Source organism: Branchiostoma lanceolatum, chromosome 5 (genome assembly GCF_035083965.1).
Source record: "Branchiostoma lanceolatum isolate klBraLanc5 chromosome 5, klBraLanc5.hap2, whole genome shotgun sequence".
In the NCBI taxonomy this organism is placed as follows: Eukaryota; Metazoa; Chordata; class Leptocardii; order Amphioxiformes; family Branchiostomatidae; genus Branchiostoma; species Branchiostoma lanceolatum.
This window is the reverse complement of record NC_089726.1, coordinates 22,711,049-22,736,460: the sequence shown is the minus strand read 5'-3', so window position 1 is coordinate 22,736,460 and position 25,412 is coordinate 22,711,049. Positions and strand designations below refer to the sequence as shown.

Genomic DNA, 25,412 nt, shown 5'->3' with positions numbered 1-25,412 from the left:
TGCTAGGTCTTAATGAAACAAGACTGTCGGAGAATATCCCCAGCTCCGTATTGGAAGTCAGTGGATATACCTTATACAGGAGAGACAGACAGACACGGGGGAGGTGCAGGTGTCTATGTTAAACGGACAATCCCCTCGGAGTATCGTCCAGACCTGGAGCATACTGACCTTGAAGTGTATTGTGTGGAGGTTAAACCTGAAAAGTCACGAAAGACGCTGCTCGCGTGCATTTACCACCCACCTAACTCTGGATGTACATGGAGGGACGCAGCTGAATCATTTGTGCATGATTTCAGTGTAACAGCTGAAAAAGAAAATGCCGATGTGATGATCATGGGGGACTTCAATGTGGATTTAAACAAATCAACACAAGAATCAACATCTCTGGAATTTCTTATGAGTCTGTGTCAACTGGTCCCTCTCATATTGCAACCAACACGTATAACAGCAGTCCCAGCAACGTGCATCGACAACATATTTGTTTCGAATCCAGACTGGCACAGGTCAAGTCATAGTGTGGCTTGGGGTCCGTCTGACCACAATCTCATACTAACGTGTGCCAAAGCTGGGGTAGAGGTCGGTGGTTTTCGGTCACGTGAATACAGGAACTACAAAAACTACAGGCAACAATCATTCATTGACAGTTTGAAAGCAGTCCACTGGGAAACGGTACTAGACTGTATAAATGTCGTCGGAAGCAAGGACTGCCTTCAAGGACATTTTCTTTAGTGTAGCTGAAGCCCATGCTTGTCGTTCATCTGTGAGTTTAGCCCATTTCGCAGCGATTTTACTTTTTGAGTGAAGAAATGATTGAAGTACTCCGCTATGTCTTCTGCTTTGGTTAGGTAAACACCATCCTGTTTGACTGCACAAGTTGGCTGACTTCGGCCTTTACCCAGCATACCATTCAGTGTTTTCCAGAGTGACCTAGGGTCATCTTTGGCCTCTTCCAGTTTGGTTCTGTAGAAGCCTGTTCTCAGTGAATCAGTTCGCTGCCAATTTCATGTCCTCTGAAACTGCAGCTTCCTCACATTCCTTTGACAGGCTTGCCGAGTAACCGACCTGAAGTTAGCAGCCCTTTCGGCAGCCGATTCCAGCAGCCGATTCAGCTATAGGAAAATTAGCAGCTGATTTGGATGCACCGATACTCACTATATTTGCTTATTTATTTGATTCATCGGGTTTTTCGCCGTGAATGTGGACAAGTAGATATAAGATCTCTTCCGTGAAGACTCGGGTCTATACTTTGAAAGTCAGGTTACTTTATATGGGAAAAAACACAGAAAAACAACAACAAATAACCATCAGAGCGACACCTACTGGAAATCGTGTGAATTGCACTTAAACTTAAAAGCCTGGTAATTGTGGCTACCACTTTTTTAGAGAAACTCAAGTGAACGTGTCCAAATTTACCTGCGGGATTTAATTAACTCCCTCAGTAATGATTGCGTAATCAGGTAAAGACTTTACTGCTAATACAGTATTATAATATACAGAACAAATGGCTTTTGGCACCTAGACAAAGATTGGCAGGTGAACTTGAATGGCACAATATGATAGCTAACAGTATAGTGCATCTTCAAAAAGTTTTAAAATTTACATGCCGGATTTGATTTACCTCCCACAAGGCCACTAATTGAGTACAAGAGACTACAATCTCAAGATTTCCGTTTTTTTTTGCTGTGGTATAGATCACACAGCGATCTGCAAATAAACTAAATTAGGCAGGTGAACTTAAAAGGCTCAATTTAATAGCTAACAATGCAGTGCATTTTCTAAAAGTTTCAAAGTTTACCTGCCAGATTTAATTTACCTCCCACAGGGACAGTAATTGAGTACAAGAGACTACAATCTCAAGATTTCCGTCTTATAGCTACTGTACTGAACAGATGGCTTTTAGCTAATAAACTAGATTAGGCAGGTGAACTTGGAAGGCATAATATGATAGCTAACAATCTAGTACATCTTCTAAAAGTTTCCAAATTTACCTGCCGGATTTAATTAACCTCCCACAGGGACACTAATTGATTACAAGAGACTAAGAACTCAGGATTTCCGCTCTATAGCTACTGTACTGAACAGATGGCTTTTAGCTAATAAACTAAATTAGGCAGGTGAGCTTGGAAGGCTCAATTTAATACCTAACAATGCAATGCATCTTCTAAAAGTTTCAAAGTTTACCTGCCAGATTTTATTTACCTCCCACAGTAACCTATACCCACTGCGCACTTCTTGGATCATCCATATGAGTTGTGGGGTCCACGCCGAAGTCGCGCAACAGATCCTGACCAGTCACGTTACTTTAACATATTATCATAGAGGGTGGGTGGGGAAAACAGTTCGCGCCGTCTCCAAAATTACGTCTTCATTTTTCCTCCCCTTCCCATTCCCCTATCCTTTGGATCAGTCTCCGTCACGCTCCCTCGGTAAGTGTTGGATGAATCAGCTGAAGTGACAGTGGGTAGTCTGTCTCTCCTGAGTCCTGTACTTATAAGGTATGTTCAGGTGAACTCATTAGTCTGATCCAATCAGTTTGCAGTGGGAATAGTAACCTATACCCACTGCGCACTTCTTGGATCATCCATATGAGTTATGGGGTCCACGCCTTCGTCGCGCCCCATGCTCCTCCCTTGTCCCTATATTATATCAACATTATATCTGACATCCTTCATGGATCACCATGTACATTTATCAAGTACGTCCTCTATCAAGCTGCCATTCTCCAATATCTGCCAGCACGATAATTTGGGGATTCTTTATGACACAACCGTTCCTTTTACTTATCCTCTCATCTTCTCCCCACTCTCATCCCACTCTCATCCCATTCTCATCCCTGTTCTTATCCCCTTCCTTAACCCTTTCTTCCCCAATGTTCCCATTCTCATCCCGTGTCTACTCTGAACAAAGCATAGCACAATAGCCTCTACCAGTCTCCGCGGGTCGCTGAGAAAATAGTAGAAATTGGCCAAATAGAGTCAATTGTATGAAGGGAGTCGGCTACGGAGAGAGGGTCCCATATTGAACTATGCCTGCGAATGTTACCCTTGCTGGTTAAAATCCCCCGGCAAGTGTCCTCCCAATAGCCGGCGTAGTTAGTCTGGTAGAGACTAATAGCACAGCTGGAAACTTAATACATTGAATGTTATATCCCTTACCGTCCTATAGACCTATTCACACACTTGACCTTACATTTCAGATGCATTACAACGTTTCCCCATAGATGAAGTCGATGACCCAGCGGTAAAACCAATCCACCACCCTGCAGCAGCATTTACATTTCCGCATGTGGCTTCTCCAATGTTGGGCGTTTTCCAGTCTTAAACCACTGGGTTCCTTACCCAGGGCAACTCGTAAAAGGAGTGCTCCTCCTGTGAGATGCCCAGCAGTAGTGAGGGGTGAATTGGCCCCCATAACCACATAAATTCATAAAAGGATTACATCGTCTGCCAGCCTAGAACAATGGCAAGGACAGATTACCATTATAACTGTCCGAGAATTCAAAATTTTTCTGTACTGGTTTTGCTAGGAACATTATCAAACCATGCAGAATGACTTAGATCTCCATCAAAAAGTCACATAATCCAAGGAAGTTTCAATCAGATAAGATCCCTTGGATAATCAAGACAATACTATCTACAACTTTCAGTTTTGGGGAAGTCAACCTTGTTCAAATTTTCAAACTTTTAAATCAACCCTGTCAACGTTGTGTTAGAGTAACTACTACTAGTAAATGGATCTAAATTTCCATTGTCTTCCCCACATTAGCCTTGGTGTGTCTAGAAATATGACTTTTGCTTTTAGGGGAGTTTTTCGTCTACTTGTTGGAGTACCCAGGAATTAGACTGGAGCTCTGTAGAACAGTACATATACATTTGTACTGCTAGCCAATGTCTCAAACTAAATCGTAAGCCAGTGTTGTTATTCCTTTATTTCTTGGCTGACTGTTCTTCAAGCTAACTTCTTTATGTGAAGCCATACTTCAATTTCTTATCTGTTGTCTGTAGATTTCAAACATGACTTGACGAGTAACTTGTACATGGCAAACTGTCTCAGCCAGGCCTCCACTGATGTGCACTGTACGGCTGCCAGACGCATACTGAAGCCCATTGTGTACATTATCCTGTATCTATATAGTTTTACTGGGGTCTTTAATAGCAGATTACAAAACTGACAGACAAACAAAACAAAACACACACCAACAAATGTATCTATTATCATTTATTTGTTTCGGGCACTCACTGGCCCATAGTTAACCATATATGTACATGAACACAATCTAAGTACCTACAACAAACCCAAAAATGACTACTATATATACGTTTCCCGATGTCTTGAGGTATGTCTCTGTATCTATCTATATAACCGGTATACCCATAAGTAAACTACAACTGTGGCAACATGCAGTCTGTGATGACGCCATTACACGTAAAAAAGCTAAGCTTAGAAAGCTGCCGCCCAGCAGAAAAGGAAAACCAGAAAGGAACGGGTAGTCAACCTCACACAGAGCACGTCTCTGATCCAATGTGAACACTGTGGTCAGAGGTTCAGGACCAGTATAGAACTTTAAAACTACATGAGGACTCATGCGACACATATACCACAGCCAACCGATGGATGGCAGCGGTCCTCGTCACAAGTGACGAACGAACCACCAGGTTTATCAAGATCGGTTTCTGAATCGGGAAAAAAAAACGTCACCTGTCACCGACTGAACTGAACACAACGACGTGCTCCTGAATGGAAGACAACCAGATGTTGCTGATGTGTTTTAGCAGGAGCATACCCACACTGCCGCCGCCGTCTCTAGGGGTTAACCTATGCCACCAGTCATATCGCCAAAGACCTCGGCCTTCCTTACCGATAACACACTCATGATCCAAGCATGACCATGTAAGTCTATGGCATCTAAGATATCGTGCATTACCTCCGTCTACTGATCCAGCAGGGCATAAATGTTGATAAAAATCTCCAGTGTACATGTCCCTTATTCTTTCGACCCTGTCCTCTAATGACGTAGAACGTGGTCAACTACTACAAATGCCAGCCTCGTATGTTTTCAGGTTTATCTTCCATCGTATAACATGGCCAAATACTAAGTGGGCACGTGACATACATTTGAATAACCATATGTACAATGCCTTACATGTCACCACGCTCTTCTACGTCTGGCGTATGCCCTGGCCAAAAATAAATACATAAATGTACATGCCTCATATATACTCACGTTCATCTACACCTCACATAGTACCTGGCCGACTCAAAACACCACGTGAACATACTCACATACCTACACGTTCATCTACAATATACGCCTCACATAGAACCAAATCACGTGACCATGCCTCACATGCCGCACAATTCATCTACACCTCACATAAAAGGTGGCCAAATACCACATAGACGTGTCTCACCTAGAACGTGGCCGAATACCACGTAGGCAAGCCTCACATAGAACGTGGCCGAATACCACGTAGGCATGCCTCACTTAGAACGTGGCCGAATACCACGTAAGCATGTCTCACATAGAACGTGGCCGAATACCACATAGACATGTCTCACCTAGAACGTGGCCGAATACCACGTAGGCATGCCTCACCTAGAACGTGGCCGAATACCACGTAGGCATGCCTCACATAGAACGTGGCCGAATACCACGTGTACAAGCCGCGCATGTCGCCAAGTTTCTCTGCGCCTCAACGTGGCCGAATACCACAATACACGCCTCAGAAATTTCACGAATGCTCATCGCTTACAACACATGACCGAAAACACACTTTATATCAATAACTCGTAAACGAATCTACATACTATATAGTATATTCCACAAACGCCAAACAGACGTCAACACGTCAATTTTTGTTTTCCTTTTAAATAATATGAACATAAAAATACTTGATCCAAAACGACCAACCGAACAGTGTAGTTCATGTACTTCTCACGTTCACCGTGGCCGAATACCACGACAACATGCCCCACAAATTTCACGAATGCTTATCGTACCGCAAACACAATTTACATCAATACCTCGTCAACGAATCTACATACTATATTCCGCACGAGCAAACAAAAATCCACACGTTAATGCAATATAAACGACAAAATAGTCCACAACGACAAACCGTACACCTGTGTAGTTCATCTACTCCTCACATAAAACGTGGCCGAATACCACGACAACATGACAAACAAATTTCACGTATGCTTAGCGTCCATTAAAATGACCGCAAACACAGTTTACATCAATACCACGTCCGCAAATCTATATACTATATTCCGCACGAGCAACAGAAATACACATGGAAATGCAATATGAACAATAGAATATTCCAAAAAGACAAACCACACATCTGTCACTGTTCCCGGGCCATCAGCAATGGCGGGCGGCACTGGCAGTGAGTTGCGACTCCGGGTCCAGCCGAGGTTATGCCTGCTGGTTCTGTGGATGTCACGACGCTGTCCATCACTTCTGTCCTCCTTGCTCCAGCCAACAAACTGATAGTTGTCTCACCATACTAGGACAGAAAATGCGTCAAATTAACGTGATGGTTATTCTCGAGCTTCTCTTCAAACTCTATATATATAGGACTTCCACACCAGAGTCCAACTCACATACCATGCCGGCAGAACAACCCGAGATCATGATAGCGAGCCTTTCCCCAGGCCAAAGCCAAACTTAAAACCTAATTACACAAAGTGCGCGTGGCTGTTGCCACACCTTAACGACAAATCAACAGTCACAAAAACGTCAACATGACAAATCGCAAAATTCCAAATTTCACCACTTAAAGCACTATAAAAGCAGCCTTCCAACCTTCACCCTGTACCGAAGTCTAATCTCTCCCTGGCGAGAGAAATGCCCTCTCACAGACGCCCGCGGTGCACCGGAAGAAACCACCGAAGTGTTCTGCTGTTCCCCACACCAGTTAGCGCTGTCACGCAGCACCTGGTGTGTCCGCTGCACGTGCATCACCTATTGTGCTGTTCTCCAGCAAATTAGCGTCATCACCCAGCACCTGGTCTGCCGTCGCGCCCAAATTCCTTGGCTGCATGCCTCCCTGCCGTGGTCCAAATACCTGCAGTCTACTATAATTGAAGGTACAAATATTTAAGCACTGTTATTAGCAGCAGCTTCCCAAGTACTCGACCAAAGCCGTGGCCGACCACCAAGTCGGTAGACAACCATAAGTCACTACAGAAAGCCGCCCCCCAAACTAGCTCACTAGGAATAAAACATGTGCCCCTTGCGTCAACTCAAGGTATAGAAATACAAATCACCCCGCTACTGACATTCTGTCACCAAAACGCTAAACATCGTCCGAAAAAAGCATGAAAATCTTAGTCCAACCTTCAACTTTCCCCTTTCACAAAGGAGCAACCGAAAGAAAAAGAGCTTCGTCAAAGTCCAGTCTTTCTACATCAAGCTCTCCTAAGCGAGGGATCCAAGTCTCGCACCTCCGGTTGTGGGGGATTAATCCGCTGAAGTGACAGTGGGTAGTCTGTCTCTCCTGTACTTATAAGGTATGTTCAGGTGAACTCATTAGTCTGATCCAATCAGTTTGCAGTGGGAATAGGGACAATAATTGAGTGCAAGAGACTACAATATCAAGATTTTCGCTTTATAGCTACTGTACTGAACAGATATCTTTTAGCTAATAAACTAAATTAGGCAGGTAAACTTGGGAGGCATAATATGATAGCTAATGATCTAGTGCATCTTCTTAAAGTTTCCAAATTTACCTGCCGGATTGAATTAACCTCCCACAGGGATAATAATTGATTACAAGAGACTACGAACTCAGGATTTCCGCTCCGTATAGCTACTTTACTGAACAGATGGCTTTTAGCTAATAAACTGAATTAAGCAGGTGAACTTGGAAGGCATAATTTTATAGCTAACATTCAAGTGCATCATCTACAAGTTTTAAAATTTACTTGCCGAATTTAATTAACCTCCCACAGGGACACTAATTCAATACAAGAGACTACGAACTCAGGATTTCCGCTTTTATTGCTACTGTACTGAACAGATGGCTTTTAGCTAATAAACTAAATTAGGCATGTGAACTTGGAAGGCATAATATGATAGCTAACAATCTTGTGCATCTTCAATAAGTTTTAAAATTTACCAGCCGGATTTGATTAACCTCCCACAGGGATAATAATTGAATACAAGAGACTACGAACTCAGGATTTCCGCTTTATTGCTACTATACTGAAGATGGCTTTTAGCTAATAAACTAAATTAGGCATGTGAACTTGGAAGGCATCTTTTGATAGCTAACAATCTTGTGCATTTTCTAAAAGTTTCCAAATTTACTTGCCGAATTTAATTAACCTCCCACAGGGACACTAATTCAATACAAGAGACTACGAACTCAGGATTTCCGCTTTATAGCTACTGTGCTGTACAGATGGCTTTTAGCTAATGAAGGAAACTAGGCAGGTGAACTTGGAAGGCATAATATGATAGCTAACAATCTTGCAATGTGCATCTTCTAAAAGTTTTAAAAGTTACCTGCCGGATTTCATTTACCTCCCGCAGGGACACTAATTGAATACAAAACAATTGAGGCGGTTAGTTTTAATTTCTACACTCTCTTACTTCATAATTGTCCCCATGGGGGGCAATTAAGAACCAGCAGGCAAGATTTGAAACGTTTAAAAGACAGTTTAGGTTGTTGGGTATCAAAGTATACCTTTCAAGTTTATCTGCCTAATTTAGTTTAGTAGCAGTATACCCACTTTACATTTTCAATTGAGGTGGGAAGTTAAAAATCCTTCACTCTCTTACTTCATTAGTGTCCCCATGGGAGGCTATCAAGATCCGGCAGGTAAGATTTGAAACGTTTAAAAGACAGTTTAGGTTGTTGGCAATCAAAGTAAACCTTTCAAGTAAACATGCCCAATTTAGTTTAGTAACAGTATACCCGCTTTACATATTCAATTGAGGCGGGAAGTTTAAAATCCTACACTCCTTTACTTCATTTGTGTCCCCATGGGAGGCAATTTAGATCCGGCAGGTAAGATTTGAAACGTTTAAAAGACAGTTTAGGCTGTTAGCAATCAAAGTATACCTTTCGAATTAACCTGCCTAATTTAGTTTAGTAACAATATACCCGCTTTACATTTTCAACTGAGGCGGGAAGTTTAAGATCCTACCTTCTCATATTTCATTAGTGTCCCCATTGGGGGCAAATTAGATCCGTCAGGTAAGATTTAACGTTTCAAGGACAGTTTAGATTGTCGGCAATCAAAGTATACCTTTCAAGTTTACCTGCCTCATTTAGTTTAATAACAGTATACCCGTTTTACATATTCAACTGAGGAGGGAAGTTTAAAATCCTACACTCTCTTACTTCATTAGTGTCCCCATGGCGGGCTATTAGGATCTGGTAGGTAAGATTTGAAACGTTATAAAGACAGTTTAGGTTGTTGGTTATCAAAGTATACCTTTCAAGTTTATCTGCCTAATTTAGTTTATTAACAGTATATCCGCTTTACATTTTCAATTGAGGCGGGAAGTTAAAAATCCTACACTCTCTTACTTCATTAGTGTCCCCATGGGAGGCTATCAAGATCTGGCAGGTAAGATTTGAAACGTTTAAAAGACAGTTTAGATTGTTGGCAATCAAAGTATATCTTTAGAATTAACCTGCCTAATTTAGTTTAGTAACATACCCGCTTTACATTTTCAATTGAGCAGGAAGTTTAAAATCCTACCTTCTCCTACTTCATCAGTGTCCCCATTGGGGGCAATTTAGATCCGGCAGGTAAGGTTTAAAACGTTTAAAAGACAGTTCAGGCTGTTATCAATCAAAGTATACCTTTCAAGTTTACCTGCCTCATTTAGTTTAGTAAAAGTATACCCGTTTTACGTATTTAACTGAGGCGGGAAGTTCAAAATCCTACCTTCTCCTACTTCATCAGTGTCCCCATGGGGGGCAAATTAGATCCGGCAGGTAAGATTTAAAACGTTTAAAAGTCAGTTTAGGCTGTTATCAATCAAAGTATACCTTTCAAGTTAACCTGCCTCATTTAGTTTAGTAAAAGTATACCCGTTTTACGTATTTAACTGAGGCGGGAAGTTAAAAATCCTACCTTCTCCTACTTCATTAGTGTCCCCATGGGGGCAAATTAGATCTGGCAAGTAAGATTTAAAACGTTTAAAAGACAGTTTAGGCTGTAATCAATCAAAGAATACCTTTCAAGTTTACCTGCCTAATTTAGTTTAGTAAAAGTATACCCGTTTACATAAATTATTCAACTGAGGCGGGAAGTTAAAAATCCTACACTCTCTTACTTCATAAGTGTCCCCATGGGGGGCTATTAAGATCTGGCAGGTAAGATTTGAAACTTTCACCAGGCAGTTTAAGTTGTTTTCAATCAAAGTATACCTTTAAAGTTTACCTGCCTAATCTAGTTTACTTACAGTATACCGGGTCCCGCTTTACATATTCAACTGAGGCGGGAAGTTTAAAATCCTACACTCTCTTACTTCATTAGTGACCCAAAGGGGGGCGAATGAGATCCGGCAGGTAAGATTTAAAAAGTTTAAAAGACAGTTTAGGTCGTTGGCAATCAAAGTAGACCTTTCAATTTTACCTGCCTAATTTAGTTTAGTAACGGTATACCCGTTTTACATATTCGTTTATTAGCTAAAAGCCATCTGTTCAGTACAGTTTCTATAAAGCGGAAATCATGAGATCGTACATTCGTATTTTTTTTGTATTCAATTATTGTCCCTGTGGGTGGTAAATTAAATCCGGCAGGTAAATTGCAAAACTTTTAGAAGATACACTAGGTTGTTAGCTATTATATTATGCCTTCCAAGTTCACCAGCCTAGTTTCGTTTATTAGCTAAAAGCCATCTGTACTGTACAGTAGCTATAAGACGGAAATCTTGAGATCGTAGTGTTTTGTATTCAATTAGTGTCCCTGCGGGAGGTAAATAACATCCGGCAGGTGAATTTTAAAACTTTTACAAGATGCACTGGATTGTTAGCTATCATATTATGAGTTCCAACTTCACCTGCCTAATTTAGTTTATTAGCTAAAAGCCATCTGTTCGGTACAGTAGCAGTAAAGAAGAAAACTTTTAGAAGATGCACTAGCTTGTTAGCTATCATATTATGAGTTCCAAGTTCACCTGCCTAATTTAGTTTATTAGCTAAAGGCCATCTGTTCAGTACAGTAGCAACAAGAGTTCCACGACCTCATATCTCCATGAACAATCCTATTCATGCAAAGGACTTACACATTTGCATCATACATGCTTGGTCATAAACACCTTTATCTAACTTACACATGTTGCAATATTGACAGTCCTATAATTTTCCAATTAGATGAATAATGGTGTTTTGCATGAATTATGCAAATTAGGAATTTATTTGCATAATTGGTATCTGCTGATGCTCCACTTTCCATAAACTACATATGTAACATGTATTTGAGTCTGATAATGGAAAACAAGTAGATTTTCATCATTAGCTATGCAAATAAAGTCACAATTAGCATAATTTGCACTTCATTATGTATATCTCTATCTAAGCTACCTGCATACTAAGTATCATATTGACAGTCCTATAATTTTCCAATTAGATGAGATATGGTGTTGTACATTAGTTATGCAAATTAGGAATTCATTTGCATAATTGATATCTGTTGATAATCCACTTTCCATAAACTACATACATTACATGTATTTGAGTCTGATAATGGAAAACACTGCAAATATAGATTTCCCTCATTAGTTATGCAAATTAAGTCCTAATTAACATAATTTGCACTTCATTATGTACATCTCTGTCTAAGCTACCTGTATACTAATATCATGGAAATCCATTGTTCCTTTGCTGAGTTATTCTCCTTAGAAGATTTTCAAGATAACGCCCCTGCAGTTCCAGAGCAAGCTGCTAGGGGGCCCAAACCCACACCACGTCTTCATTACACCACAAGCTATCTGCCACCAAAAAAATCAAGACCATAGCATGTCCAGGTCAAGAGATACAAAAATGGAATTTCTGCTGCAGTACCAAGGTCACATACCAGGGGGCCCGAAATCGACCTTGAATTTCGACTTCACAACACCTGCCCACATACCAAATATCATTGTAATCCATCAAGAGGTTCTTGAGTTATGCTGACTGGAGTGGTGCGGAAACACAAACAAACAGACAGACAAACAGACAGACAGACACACCCAAAACTATATCTCCATTTTTCATGGATATAATAAAGACCGGAAATACTGAGTTCGTAGTTTCTTTTAGTCAATTATTGTCCCTGTGCGAGGTTAATTAAATCCGGCAGGTAAATTTCAAAACTTTTATAAGATGCATTATACTGTTAGCTATCATATTATGCCTTCCAAGTTCACCTGCCTGATCTAGTTTATTAGCTAAAAGCCATCTGTTCAGTACCGTAGCTATAGAGCGGAAATCCTGAGTTCGTAGTCTCTTATTCTCAATTATTGTCCCTGTGGGAGGTTGATTAAATCCGGCAGGTAAATTTTGAACCTTTTAAAAGATGCATTTGAATGTTAGCTATCATATTATGTCTTCCAAATTCACCTGCCTAATTCATTTTATTAGCTAAAAGCGATCTGTTCAGTACAGTTGCTATAAAGCGGAAATCCTGTGTTCGTAGTCTCTTGTAGTCAATTATTGTCTCTTTGGGAGGTTAATTAAATCCGGCAGGTAAATTTCAAAACTTTTAGAAGATGCACTGGAATGTTAGCTATCATATTATGCCTTCCAAGTTCACCTGCCTAATTTAGTTTATTAGCTAAAAGCCATCTGTTCAGTACAGTAGCTATAAAACGAAAATCTTGAGATCGTAGTCTCTTGGTCTTAATTATTGTCCCTGTGGGAGGTTAATTAAATCCGGCAGGTAAATTTTAAGACTTTTAAAAGATGCGCTGGAATGTTAGCTATCATATTTAGGCTTTTAAGCTCACCTGCCTAATTTAGTTTATTAGCTAGAAGCCTTCTGTTCAGTACAGTTGCTATATAGCGGAAATCTTGAGATCGTAGTCACTTGTATTCAATAAGTGTCCCTGTGGGAGGTTAATTAAATCTGGCAGGTAAATTTTAAGACTTTTAAAAGATGCACTTGAATGTTAGCTATTATATTATGCTATCCCAGTTCTCCTGCCTAATTTAGTTTATAAGCTAAAGGCCATCTGTTCAGTACATTAGCTACAAAGCGGAAATCTTGAGATCGTAGTCTCTTGTATTCAATTTGTGTCTCTGTGGGAGGTTAATTAAATCCGGCAGGTAAATGTTGAACCTTTTAAAAGATGCACTAGAATGTTAGCTATCATATTATGCTATCGAAGTTCACCTGGCTAATTTAGTTTATTAGCTAAAAGCCATCTGTTCAGTACAGTAGCTATAAAGCGGAAATCTTGAGATCGTAGTTTCTTGTTCTTAATTATTGTCCCTGTGGGAGGTTGATTAAATCTGGCTGGTAAATTTTAAAACTTTTAGAAGATGCACTATACTGTTAGCTATTATATTATGCTATCCAAGTTCACCTGCCGAATTAGGTAATTAGCTAAAAGCCATCTGTTCAGTACAGTAGCTATAAAGCGGAAATCTTGAGATCGTTGTCTCTTGTATTCAATATGTGTCTCTGTGGGAGGTCAATTGAATCCGGCAGGTAAATTTTAAAAGATGCACTAGAATGTTAGCTAGTATATTATGCTATTCAAGTTCACCTGCCTAATTTAGTTTATTAGCTAAAAGCCATCTGTTCAGTACAGTAGCTATTAAGCGGAAATCTTGAGATCGTATTCTCTGGTATTGAATTAGTGTCACTGTGGGAAATTAATTATTTCTGGTAGGTGAATTTTAAAACTTTTAAAAGATGCATTTGAATGTTAGCTATCATATTATGCTATCGAAGTTCACCTGCCTAATTTAGTTTATTAGCTAAAAGATATCTGTTCAGTACAGTAGCTATAAAGCGAAAATCTTGAGATTTTAGTCTCTGGTATTGAATTTGTGTCTCTGTGGGAGGTTAATTAAATCCGGCAGGAAAATGTTGAACCTTTTAAAAGATGCACTAGAATATTAGCTATCATATAATGCTATCGAAGTTCACCTGCCTAATTTAGTTTATTAGCTAAAAGCCATCTGTTCAGTACAGTAGCTATAAAGCGGTAATCTTGAGATCGTAGTCTCTTGTTCTTAATTATTGTCCCTGTGGGAGGTTGATTAAATCCGGCTGGTAAATTTTAAAACTTTTAGAAGATGCAATATACTGTTAGCTATCATATTATGCTATCCAAGTTCACCTGCCGAGTTCAGTTTATTAGCTAAAAGCCATCTGTTCAGTACAGTAGCTATAAAGCGGAAATCTTGAGATCGTAGTCTCTTGTTCTTAATTATTGTCCCTGTGGGAGGTTGATTAAATCCGGCTGGTAAATTTTAAAACTTTTAGAAGATGCAATATACTGTTAGCTATCATATTATGCTATCCAAGTTCACCTGCCGAGATTAGTTTATTAGCTAAAAGCCATCTGTTCAGTACAGTAGCTATAAAGCGGAAATCTTGAGATCGTTGTCTCTTGTATTCAATTTGTGTCTCTGTGGGAGGTCAATTGAATCCGGCAGGTAAATTTTAAAACTTTTAAAAGATGCACTAGAATGTTAGCTAGTATATTATGCTATTCAAGTTCACCTGCCTAATTTAGTTTATTAGCTAAAAGCCATCTGTTCAGTACAGTAGCTATTAAGCGGAAATCTTGAAATCGTAGTCTCTGGTATTCAATTAGTGTCCCTGTAGGAAATTCATTATATCTGGCAGGTGAATTTTAAAACTTTTAAAAGATGCATTTGAATGTTAGCTATCATATTATGCTATCGAAGTTCACCTGCCTAATTTAGTTTATTAGCTAAAGGCCATCTGTTCAGTGCAGTTGCTATAGAAGGGAAATCTTGAGATTGTAGTCTCTTGTATTCAATTTGTGTCCCTGTGGGAGGTTAATTAAATCCGGCAGGTAAATTTTAAACTTTTAAAAGATGCACTTGAATGTTAGCTATCATATTTAGGCTTTTAAGTTCACCTGCCTAATTTAGTTCATTAGCTAAAAGCCATCTGTTCAGTACAGTAGCTATACAGCGGAAATCTTGAGATCGTATTCTCTGGTATGGAATTAGTGTCCCTGTGGGAGGTTAATTAAATCCGGCAGGTAAATTTTAAGACTTTTAAAAGATGCACTAGAATATTAGCTATCATATTCAAGCTTTTAAGTTCACCTGCCTAATTTAGTTTATTAGCTAGAAGCCATCTGTTCAGTAAAGTAGCTATAAAGCGGAAATCTTGAGATCGTAGTCTCTTGTATTCAATTAGTGTCCCTGTGGGAGATAAATTAAATCTGGCAGGTAAGTTTTAAAACGTTAATTAAATCCGGCAGGTAAATTTTAAGACTTTAAAAAGATGCACTAGAATGTTAGCTATCATATCTGGGCTTTTAAGTTCACCTGCCTAATTTAGTTCATAAGCAGAAAGCCATCTGTTCAGTACAGTAGCTATAAAGCGGAAATCCTGAGTTCGTAGTCTCTTGTACTCAATTAGTGTCCCTGTGGGAGGTTAATCAAACACGGTAGTTGTAAGTTGTTTCTTAACTTGCAGACCTATATTTGTAGGGTTGGCCATTGTATATTGTGCACTACTAACAGCTGTTAGTAGCTATTAATAGCAAAAGTGGGTCACTTCTCCTAAGCCCCCCCCCCTGACAGGTGGCCGGGGGTCATACCATTGAGCGATATAGAATGGGGGGAACTGGTTTAATAATAAAAAAAGTTTCATAGAGATTTTGGGTCCTAAGACTCTTGTTACAGATTGAAGTGCTTAAGAGAGGCAGTAGCCTGAATTCAATCAAGCCTCCTGTGACCACTCGCCGCCCTGTAACCGCCTCGCAACCCAAGAGGAGGGGAGAGAAACCCCCGGACAGCTGGAGTTTGCGTTATGCAGACTAAGAGAGGCAGTAGTGTCAAACTTATGTTTTGCTGACATTCAACTTTATTCTGTGTGGTGCACTCTAAATTTTTTCTGTGCACCTAATTTTTTGGGTTGGGTGCACTAGTGTGACCTATTTCCAAAAAAAGAATTTCGAGCCCCGAACTGTGGACATCCATCATCATCATCGATTGTCTGTGTAGCCAGTATTGGACATTATTGTTGGACATATGAACATTGTTAGACATAAATCATGCAAATGAGGGCCTCATTTACATAATTTTTGAGGAAATGTTACAATAGCCCTCTTTGATAAGATTAGATACTTTCATACTTTGGACAACTTTGGGTAGAGAAGATCATCAAGTGACACAATTTATGCAAATGAGGACCTTAATTTCATAATCAATGAGAAAGGTTTATGATGCGTCACTCGAAAAGGTTTATGTAACAGTGTGATTCCAGCGCCACTTACTGACCAGTCTATCTGGTCCAGGCATTTTAGGCTAGTGGTCAATGCAAATGGGGTTTGTGTGCTGGTGGGCCCAGGTTCAATTCCTTGTGCCATTCAGTAGTTCCCACACTGGGAATCAAACCCGGGCCCATCAGTGCGCAAATCCAATGCACTTAACACTTAAGCTAACAGGTCCGGACCAGTTAGACTGAAGTAAGTGGCGCTTGAACCACGCTGTTACATTAACATCATTTGGCGAAGGTATGGGGTTGTGGAACTCTTGGTTGTCTATCTGTTTGTTTGAGACTAGATGGTCCATACATGTACATGGTGGGAGTGGAAGATTTTGTGTGTGAAGAGTTGATGATTTTTTTATTTCCTTGTTTGTTAGAGTCTAGACTGTCCATACATTGAGGGTGTGGAGGAGTCCTGGATAACTCAGCTTATCTTCACACCAGGAGAACACAGGTCACGACTTCTGCAGTGGCTTTTCAGCAGGTCAGGTCACACAGATTCTTAATGGTTTTCATAGTTCAAAGTAATTAAGCAGTAGCTGAGTCATATTCCCTGAAGAATTGCTCACAGTTCAGTCGAACATTTTAAGTCATCTGACTCTCGTGTTAGAAGTGACAAATGTAGTTTTTTGTTCATAACAAAATCAGAATAGAAACTAGATTTCCAATTGTAGATGTTGTCTCATAACTATGGACAAATTGTAGATGGATCTTTTTTATATTTAGTTATGTTGATAGGCATTGGCAAAATGAAGAAAAATATGGATTTCTGGCCTCCTGGCAGCTTTCCATGGTACTGCAGCAGGACTCCTATGATGAGCAGGACTCCAAGGTCTGATATCTTGTGCTCTGGACATGCTATATGGTACTGGTCTACACAGGCCAGCTCAGGGTCTTACTCATCAGGTGGCTGAGTCAAGATTTTCTTGGAGGACCATATTGGCCCTGGAGCCAAGGAGTTGGCCTGTGTAGGCCCTGGAATCAGTCTTCCAGACTATGTTAGCTTGGATTATCCAAGAATACAGACACTGGTAAGACACAGGTGCGGGTTTATGTGGGGCTTGATAAACATGTTTCAGGTACATATGTGGTGTCTTCCTGCAGGAATATTCCTGATTCTACACTCAGCTCAGATTTGAATTACCGTCCTGTTCGCTTGTTATTTACTCCCAGAAAGTGTAACATATAAACAGATTATCAATCATTATGCCTGGTTGTGAACTTCACGTTTTTATCATGCTAACTGAGTCCATTATTATTGTTTTGTTTCTTATAATGAACTGGCACTCATTCACAGTGCCGAAACATTCAATACCATCAGGGCGCGCAATTCATTTTTGGGAAACCTCAAAATTTAGGTGCGGAGAAAAATTAGGGGTGCACAACATAACTTGATGTAGAATGTTCTCAGCTGAGGATGGGACTAGGTGAAGGTGGTGTTCTTCCCAAAGCCTGATTACAAACCTAATACTGCCTCTCTTCATAGCTTGAATCTGAAATTGTCGCCAACATAAAGATTTTGACAAGTAATACAGCAAAGGCTTTATATTTTTTATGACATTTAAATGCCAAGAACAAAATTGCTACATACAGTACTAGAGTGTACAATACATGTACATGTAGTACCTTTTGCATATACATGAAGGTATTGTACGTAACCTCACCAGTGCACGCACCATCAAAAATTATGTGCACTGTGCACAGCTCCAATTTTGGGTTCACACAAGGGGATAGATTATACACATGGTATTTCAGGCCTTTGTCATTTGATAGGGGAGGGGTAAAGTTAGGAAACTATTGATTGCAATAGTATAGAGGTATGCCGCCGCCCTACATTGTATGACTGCTGATTCTGGGATTTGTCAATATTGTTTCTTTCAGGATTGACCCCAAGCTGAGCAGTATTGTTGAGGGATACCACAGCACACAAGAGAGAGAACAAAGTAAATTAATGTTTTATTGTCTTCCTAAAATAACAGTTACTACACTAGTATAACGTTGACCATACTGATGCTTACTGATATACTGTAAATTCTCGCTTGATTAAGTTTGTACATTTCAAACATTGTACGTTGCATTAATTATGCAAATTATTCAGATATTCGATATTTCTCTTTTTTTGTTACATACGTCACAATGTCATGTTTGAGAGTCCTATTATGAAATACGGCGAAATAATAAACTTTCCTATTGATCATGTAAATTAGCTCATGATTTGCATAATTAGTATTTTATTATGTAAAGCATCACCCAAGCTGACGTGTGATGTTGTGTGGCATAAGTGGTAGAGTGTGCGGCTGTCAAACAATGGGACCCAGGATCGAATCCCGGGTTGTGCCCAGAGACATGTCCGAACATGCGCCTTGACGTTGTGCCCTTGGGAAAGGCACCTAACACTATTTTCCTCACTTCACTCAGGTGTAAATGAGTACCTAGCTCATCTAGGGTTAGGGGCGTCCCTCGAATAGGACGTTAAATGGGGGTCCCGTGTTTGGGGAGAGCCACATCCCGCGCATGTAAAAGAACCCACCACACCTTTCGAAAAAAGTAGGGGCATGCCCCAGTGTGCGATGGTCCAAATCCTTCTGTCTGGAGTGTTGGTTTTTCACTACAAATCACCTGGATGGAGGCCTGGCAAACCTCCATCTCATATCAGCCTTAGGTGATTTACACCTGAATTGTGCGGCAAACAAAAGGGTATGTCATCCCGTAAAAAGGGCGGTATAACCCCGTCGTAGCGAAAGCACGTTGACTGATGAGAGAGATCACCCAAGCTATCTACATACCAAAAATCATAACGATCCGTTGACCCCTTCTCAAGTTATTCATGTTTAAAGGTCAAAACAAAAATGCCCACAGCATTTCTAAACTAGAGTTCCACGACCTCATACCTTCGCCGACTGATGTTTGTATACTTTTTCACATCACAGATCCTGATTTGCATGATTCTTATACGACCATGTAAATCATCACTCAAACTATGTACATCCCTACAAATCATGACGATCCGTCATCACCTTCTTGAGTTACTAGTATTCTCTTTCAAAGTTTAAAACAAACCCATACCTATACCTACACGAGTTCTCCCAAGAGTTATAAAAATAATCACTGTAAGAATATTTTTGCTTAATTGGTATCATAACTTTTATCTTTACTACAGAAAATAAGGCAATTTGTTGGCAATGTATTTGTTTCAATTATGCCCATATTTTCATAGTCGACATATCAATCAGTTTTTATCAAACCTATACCTTCCAAAAGGGAGAGCGTTAGATCGTAAGGCTGCTTTGTTTGAATGCCCGTGTGACCTCCCTGACCCCAAAACAGAGCCCTGCACCAGGCAAGTAAAGTATCACATGTGTCCTCCAGGGACGTCTCACAGGGAGCCTGCTCAGGTAAACTAGGTCACCTGTCAGTGCAATTTAACCTGAATAAATAGACTTAAAAATAGCAAATTGAAAGGGAATTGTAGACATTTCCTTATAAATTATGTTAATGAGGCCTTGTCATGCATGATTTTTGTCTGATATTGTTCACCTTTACTTAGCTTCCTAATGATACAAGAATGAAATTCCAATCATTTACTATTGTGGTATTTTCAATTACTGTAAGTCTACTTAGATCCGCGGGGCCTAAAATCCGCGGTTTCGGGCAAATGGAGAATCCGCGGTGGTTCTAAATTCGCGCTGGGCGATGAGTAGAAAAAAATAACTGAATACTGCCATCAGAAAATGTTTGGTTAATTTTTAAAAATCAAAAATGTTACGAAGGTCGCCACAAAACTGCTTCAAAATCGTCAGAAAATGCGGTCCACGCCGAAACTGTGACGGGGAATTCCCGCCTTGTGATCACGTGAAATCTTGCAGTCAACCAATCAGAGCAAAGTTTTTCTGACTCAAACCAATCAGCGCTTAGAACAGGTGGTAAACAAGAGTAAACAAAGATGGCGGCCCAGCCCGGCCCTTGCCGCTAGCGCGCTGTATTTTGAAGTAAAATCACGGCGTAAACACGACTCATCTACCCTACCTAAGCAGAATTTCAACGGGAAGAAAATTAAAGGGATAGATTCTCCACCGAATACGACCACAAATGGTGGCGAATGGCGGCAAATCACAGCGTAGGGACTCAAATGCTCGGGCGAAAATCTTTTTTTTTTCTTTACGTATTTTTGCTGGCTTTCTTGAAAAACAGGTTTTTAATGAGATCAACATATGTCAAAGGCACCGATATCGATGGTTTGCAAGCATAACAATAGCAAGAAACAAAAGAGCGTGATTGTACGCCGGTAAATGGCGTCCCCACGCCCGTAACAACAATGCAAAGCCAAAATTGTGGCGTGTATCTCCATAGTTATTTTCTGATTTCTCGGTAAATTACTCTATGTGTGTAGCGGTCGGGAGTAGCGACGCCGCTCGGCCAAACTCCTGCGAATCATATGTAATATCGCTTGTTAACTCGTATGTACTGTGTAAAAGCTTGTCATGTTTTACACAATCGCGTGCATTGTTTATGTGTCGCTTTTCCCTGAAGTCGAGCTCACTCGTATATGTGGGGAGGGGGGCAAAAGTACGATAAACATATCCGCGGGGAAATTGATTCGCGGCGCAGAGGTCGCCGCGGATCCCGCGGATCTAATTATACCGCGGATCTAAGTAGACTTACAGTAGTATTTTCTCATTAATTATGCAAAATAGGTAGCTATTAGCATTATTGGTATCTATCGATACCTCTCTCTTTTTCAGCCAAATATGTCACATGTTTGAGAGTCCTATTTTGAAAGGCAGCAGATTTATAAACTTTCCTTGCTAATTATGCAAATTAGCTCCTGATTTGCATAATGAATATTCAATTATGTAAATCATCAATCGAGCTATCTACATACCATAAATTAAGACGATCCGTTGACCATAAGTCTAGTTATTCATGTCCAAAGGTCAAAACAAATAAATTAAAAACACCCGCTGCAGCTCCAAACAAGCCGCTAGAGGGCCCAAACGTGCACAACATACTTCATGTGGCATGGACTATCTACCACACAAAAATCATGACCGTAGCACTTGCAGAAAATTTGACCTCAAACTTTGAAGCTACACTGCAGTACCCAAAGTACCCGCTAGGAGGCCCAGCATCAAACTTGACCTTCCCCTTTAATAAATCTACCGATTCACTAAATATCATGCACAACCATCAACAGCTTCTCGAGTTATCCTGTCAACAAACAAATACGCATACATACATGTAAACAGCGCACTGCAGTACCGCAGGAAAATGCCAGGTGACCCATTTTTGAACTTGAGCTTCGTTTTTACAATCTCTACGTACCCACCAAAAATCATGCAGATCCATCATCAATACGTCGAGTTATGTTGTCTACATACAAACACACTAACAAAAAAAGTCCAATGGAGCACTTAAGGACAACGCCAGGTTAACCATTTTCCAACTTGACCTTCGTTTCCACAACCGCCACTTACCTACCAAAAATCAGCAAGATCCGTCAAAGTTCTCTCGACTTATGATCTCGACGTACATACGGACCCACTTTACAGCTGGCGTAACCGATAACATAACCTTACCGCGAATGCATACATTCCCGGCGAAGGTAACAAGAGTTCGGAGACCTCATACTCACTCACTCTCCATTTTGTCGTCTGTTTATCCCCGTGATGCTGGGGTTAGACTTGCTTGCACGAGTATGTAGCTAGGGGCTTGATGGGACCTCGCCTGGCACCTCTGTCTGCTGGGTTGGCTTGTAGTAGGTTGAGGAAGTGAAGATCTTCCTTTATGTTGTCAGACCATCTCTTGCGAGGTCTTCCTCTTTGATTTCTTCCCTCTATGGTAATTGTTGTAATCCTCCTGGGCCACTTCTCATTTTCCATTCTTTGACGATGGCCTTACCAACCCACATTAAATGTTTTGAGCCTTTGTGGCTTCATCGTTTTATCTTATTTCATTGATGATACAAATATGGCTATGATTAGCATGATATATTTCAAGTGATGGTCTTCTTTCTCCAAAATGACATATATTGTATGTGAGAAAGTCCATACTTTGGGCAGGATACCATGTTTACATTTCATCATAAATTATGCAAATGACTTGCACTTACGTAATCTATTCATAGTGATATACACCAACTAATTTACTCATGGTGCAAGTATGTAATTGCCAGCATTTACCACAAAGGAAGTATGGCACTTTCTCATTAATTATGCAAATATATCTTTATATCTTCCACCTGCCATAGATTACATTTGTCGCATATATTTGAATTTTAAGTCCCATTATAGAAAACCCTGCAGTGGTAGAAATACTTTTTTTCAGTGTTCTGCAATATTGCAGAATGTCAAAAATTTTTTCTGCAATTTGAAAATATTTTCTGCAAATACACAAGACACCTTCTCAACTTGATAATGCCTATATATACTTATATTTACATCATATCTAGCTTTGCAACATTGCTGTCATTCTTTATTCTCACTCTATTTTTAATTTTTACTAGCAAAATTTGAAACAGGAATAACATACATGTGCGTGAAAAATATTCAAATGAATAGCGAAAATTGCAACAGCAAAAGCGTATCTATTCAATATTAAAATAATGAAAAATTCAAAATAAAGAAACCTCACGCAAACCTTGCCCTCTGCGTAATTTTTTTTTTTATAAATTTGAAAAATTGCTATCAGTTTTAAACATCCGACTCCGAGTTCGAACAATCGGCCCTCAAGACGGCCCGGGGATGTTATTGTTTTTCATGTGGGCGCCCCCCTCCCCACTGTCTCGGCACAGGAGGAAATGTCCCGCCTTCTCCACGCAAGGCGGTGCCCTAGATCTATCTGAGTATAGTTCTCAACTTCATCGCTGCCATCTGGGCTTGAAGGACCACGGACTAATGTAGCAGCCACTGTTTCGTTCCTTCTGTCATCGCGCCCATGTCCCGAGTTCAGGCCCCGAAGAAATCACATGCTTGCGACATACTAGAAACATCCGGGAATTGTTTTCCCGACTTTTGCCAACCTCGAGATCGTGACCGCGGAGATTAGCGAGGGTTGACGGAAATGCACGAATTTGACATTTTCTCACATGATTCGTCTCCGAAGTTATCACGGAAAGGGTCGAAACCCCCCGAAAAAACTGACCTCAAGTAGCACCAGGCAGTCGGAACGCACCGAAACGCCGCCATCTTGCGCGGCGGTGTGGGTTTCAGTTTATATCTACAGCGCCGCTAGTTTGCTTACTAGTAAGTCTATATAAATCATAATCTCCTGAATTGAGAGCCATTGAATCCCGAGTCTGATTTTTTTCTTCTGCAAAATTGCAGATTGTTTAATTTTTCTTCTGCAATCTTGAAAATCTTTATGCATTTTGCAGATTGCAGACAGGTATTTCGAACGCTGCCATGCAAACATATAGATTTTCCTCATTAACTATGCAAATTCAGTCCTCATATGCATAATTTCCATTCCATTGTGTACATCTCTGTCTAACTACCTGCATACTGAATGTCATGGAAATCAGATATTCTCCTTGAAAGATTTTGACAAAAATGCCCCTGCAGTTCCAGAACAAGCTGCTAGGAAGCCCAAACCTACACCACTTTTTCCTTACATCACAAGCTATCTATTACCAAAAGATCAAACCGTAGCACGAAAATTTATTATTACACATTTCTTCATTTATGTTTTCACAGTTTCTCAATCACATAACGTTGGGACGTTCACATTCACATAACTTCCCGATCACATAACGTCCCGATGCCAAAAAAAAGTATTAAATGTATGAAATTGCCGTCATTTGCCAGTGTGGAATTAGAGAAGTTACTCATTAAGTATGCAAATTAGGCCCACATTAGCATATTTTCTATCTATAAACATTCCTCTCTTCCTCAGTTACAATTTGAATAGTCATATCATGGAACAAAGCTGATTTTTAGAGTTGCCTCATTAATTATGCAACTTAGAATCTGATTTGCATAATTATTGTCCAATCATACAAAGCATCACACAAGCTATCTACATACCAAAAATCATGACCATCCATAAAGCCCATCTTGTTATAGTATTTTCTCATTAATTATGCAAATGAGGTCTTCATTTGCATAGTTCATATCAATTGATATTTCTCTCTTCCTCAGTTACATATGTCACATGTTTCAGAGTCCTATCATGGAATTTGGCGGATGTATAAACTTTCCTCATTTATTATGCAAATTAGATACTGATTTGCATAAGAAGTGTCTAATCATGTACATCATCACTCAAGCTATCTACCTACCAAAAATCATTACCATCCATCAAGCCCTTCTTGAGTTATTCCCTTTCAAAGTCAGAGGCAAAACCTGCTCCTGCAGTACCAAAAAAGCCGCTAGGGGGCCCAAACCCACATCACTTACTCTATGTCCAAAGATCTATCTACCACTCAAAAATAAGTTCCATAGCATGTCCAGAACACGAGATATCAAAACAGGAAGGTCCGCTGGGGTACCGTAAGAAGCCGCTAGGGGGCCTAAAATCTAATCGTTTTTAGGTCTCATCAAAACCTACCAACATACCAAATACCAACACAATCCATCAAGGCATTCTCGAGTTAAGCTGTGCCACTACACACAAACACACACACCCACAAACGCTACCCTCTGCATAACCTTCTCGGCGAAGGTAAAAAGTGTGGTCATATTCTTCGCCGAGAAGGTTATGCAGAGGGTAACGTTTGTGTGTGTGTTTGTGTGTAGTGGCACAGCTTAACTCGCTTATCTGTAATCCACGATATGACTATTGAAATACATGTATGTGACATTTGTAACTGAGAAAGAGAGGAATGTTGATAGATTGAAAATGTGCAAATGAAGACCAAATTTGCATAATTAATGAGACAACTATTATACAATACTGGTAAATGAAGGCGATTTCATACTTGTGGCATTTGGAAGTTATGTGAACATCGATGAATCAAATTATGCTAGTAAAGACCTCATTTGCAT

The 25,412-nt window shown here is 40.1% G+C and overlaps 1 protein-coding gene and 1 long non-coding RNA gene across 3 annotated transcripts in view; one reads left to right on the top strand and one right to left on the bottom strand.

Moving 5' to 3' along the window:
- LOC136435748 (HAUS augmin-like complex subunit 7) overlaps positions 1–25,412 on the top strand; it is a 120,032-nt gene that overhangs the window by 20,820 nt on the left and 73,800 nt on the right. For both annotated transcript variants that reach the window (XM_066429443.1, XM_066429442.1), the window contains exons 2-3: positions 16,809–16,915; positions 18,313–18,374. In XM_066429443.1, the coding sequence (XP_066285540.1) occupies positions 16,809–16,915; positions 18,313–18,374 (169 nt within the window). The remainder of the gene's footprint in view (positions 1–16,808; positions 16,916–18,312; positions 18,375–25,412) is intronic.
- LOC136435750 (uncharacterized) lies at positions 4,203–6,956 on the bottom strand. Its single transcript, XR_010755897.1, has 3 exons — positions 6,812–6,956; positions 6,341–6,512; positions 4,203–4,673 (listed from the first exon to the last, which is right to left on the bottom strand). It is a non-coding gene; the product is annotated as an uncharacterized lncRNA (long non-coding RNA).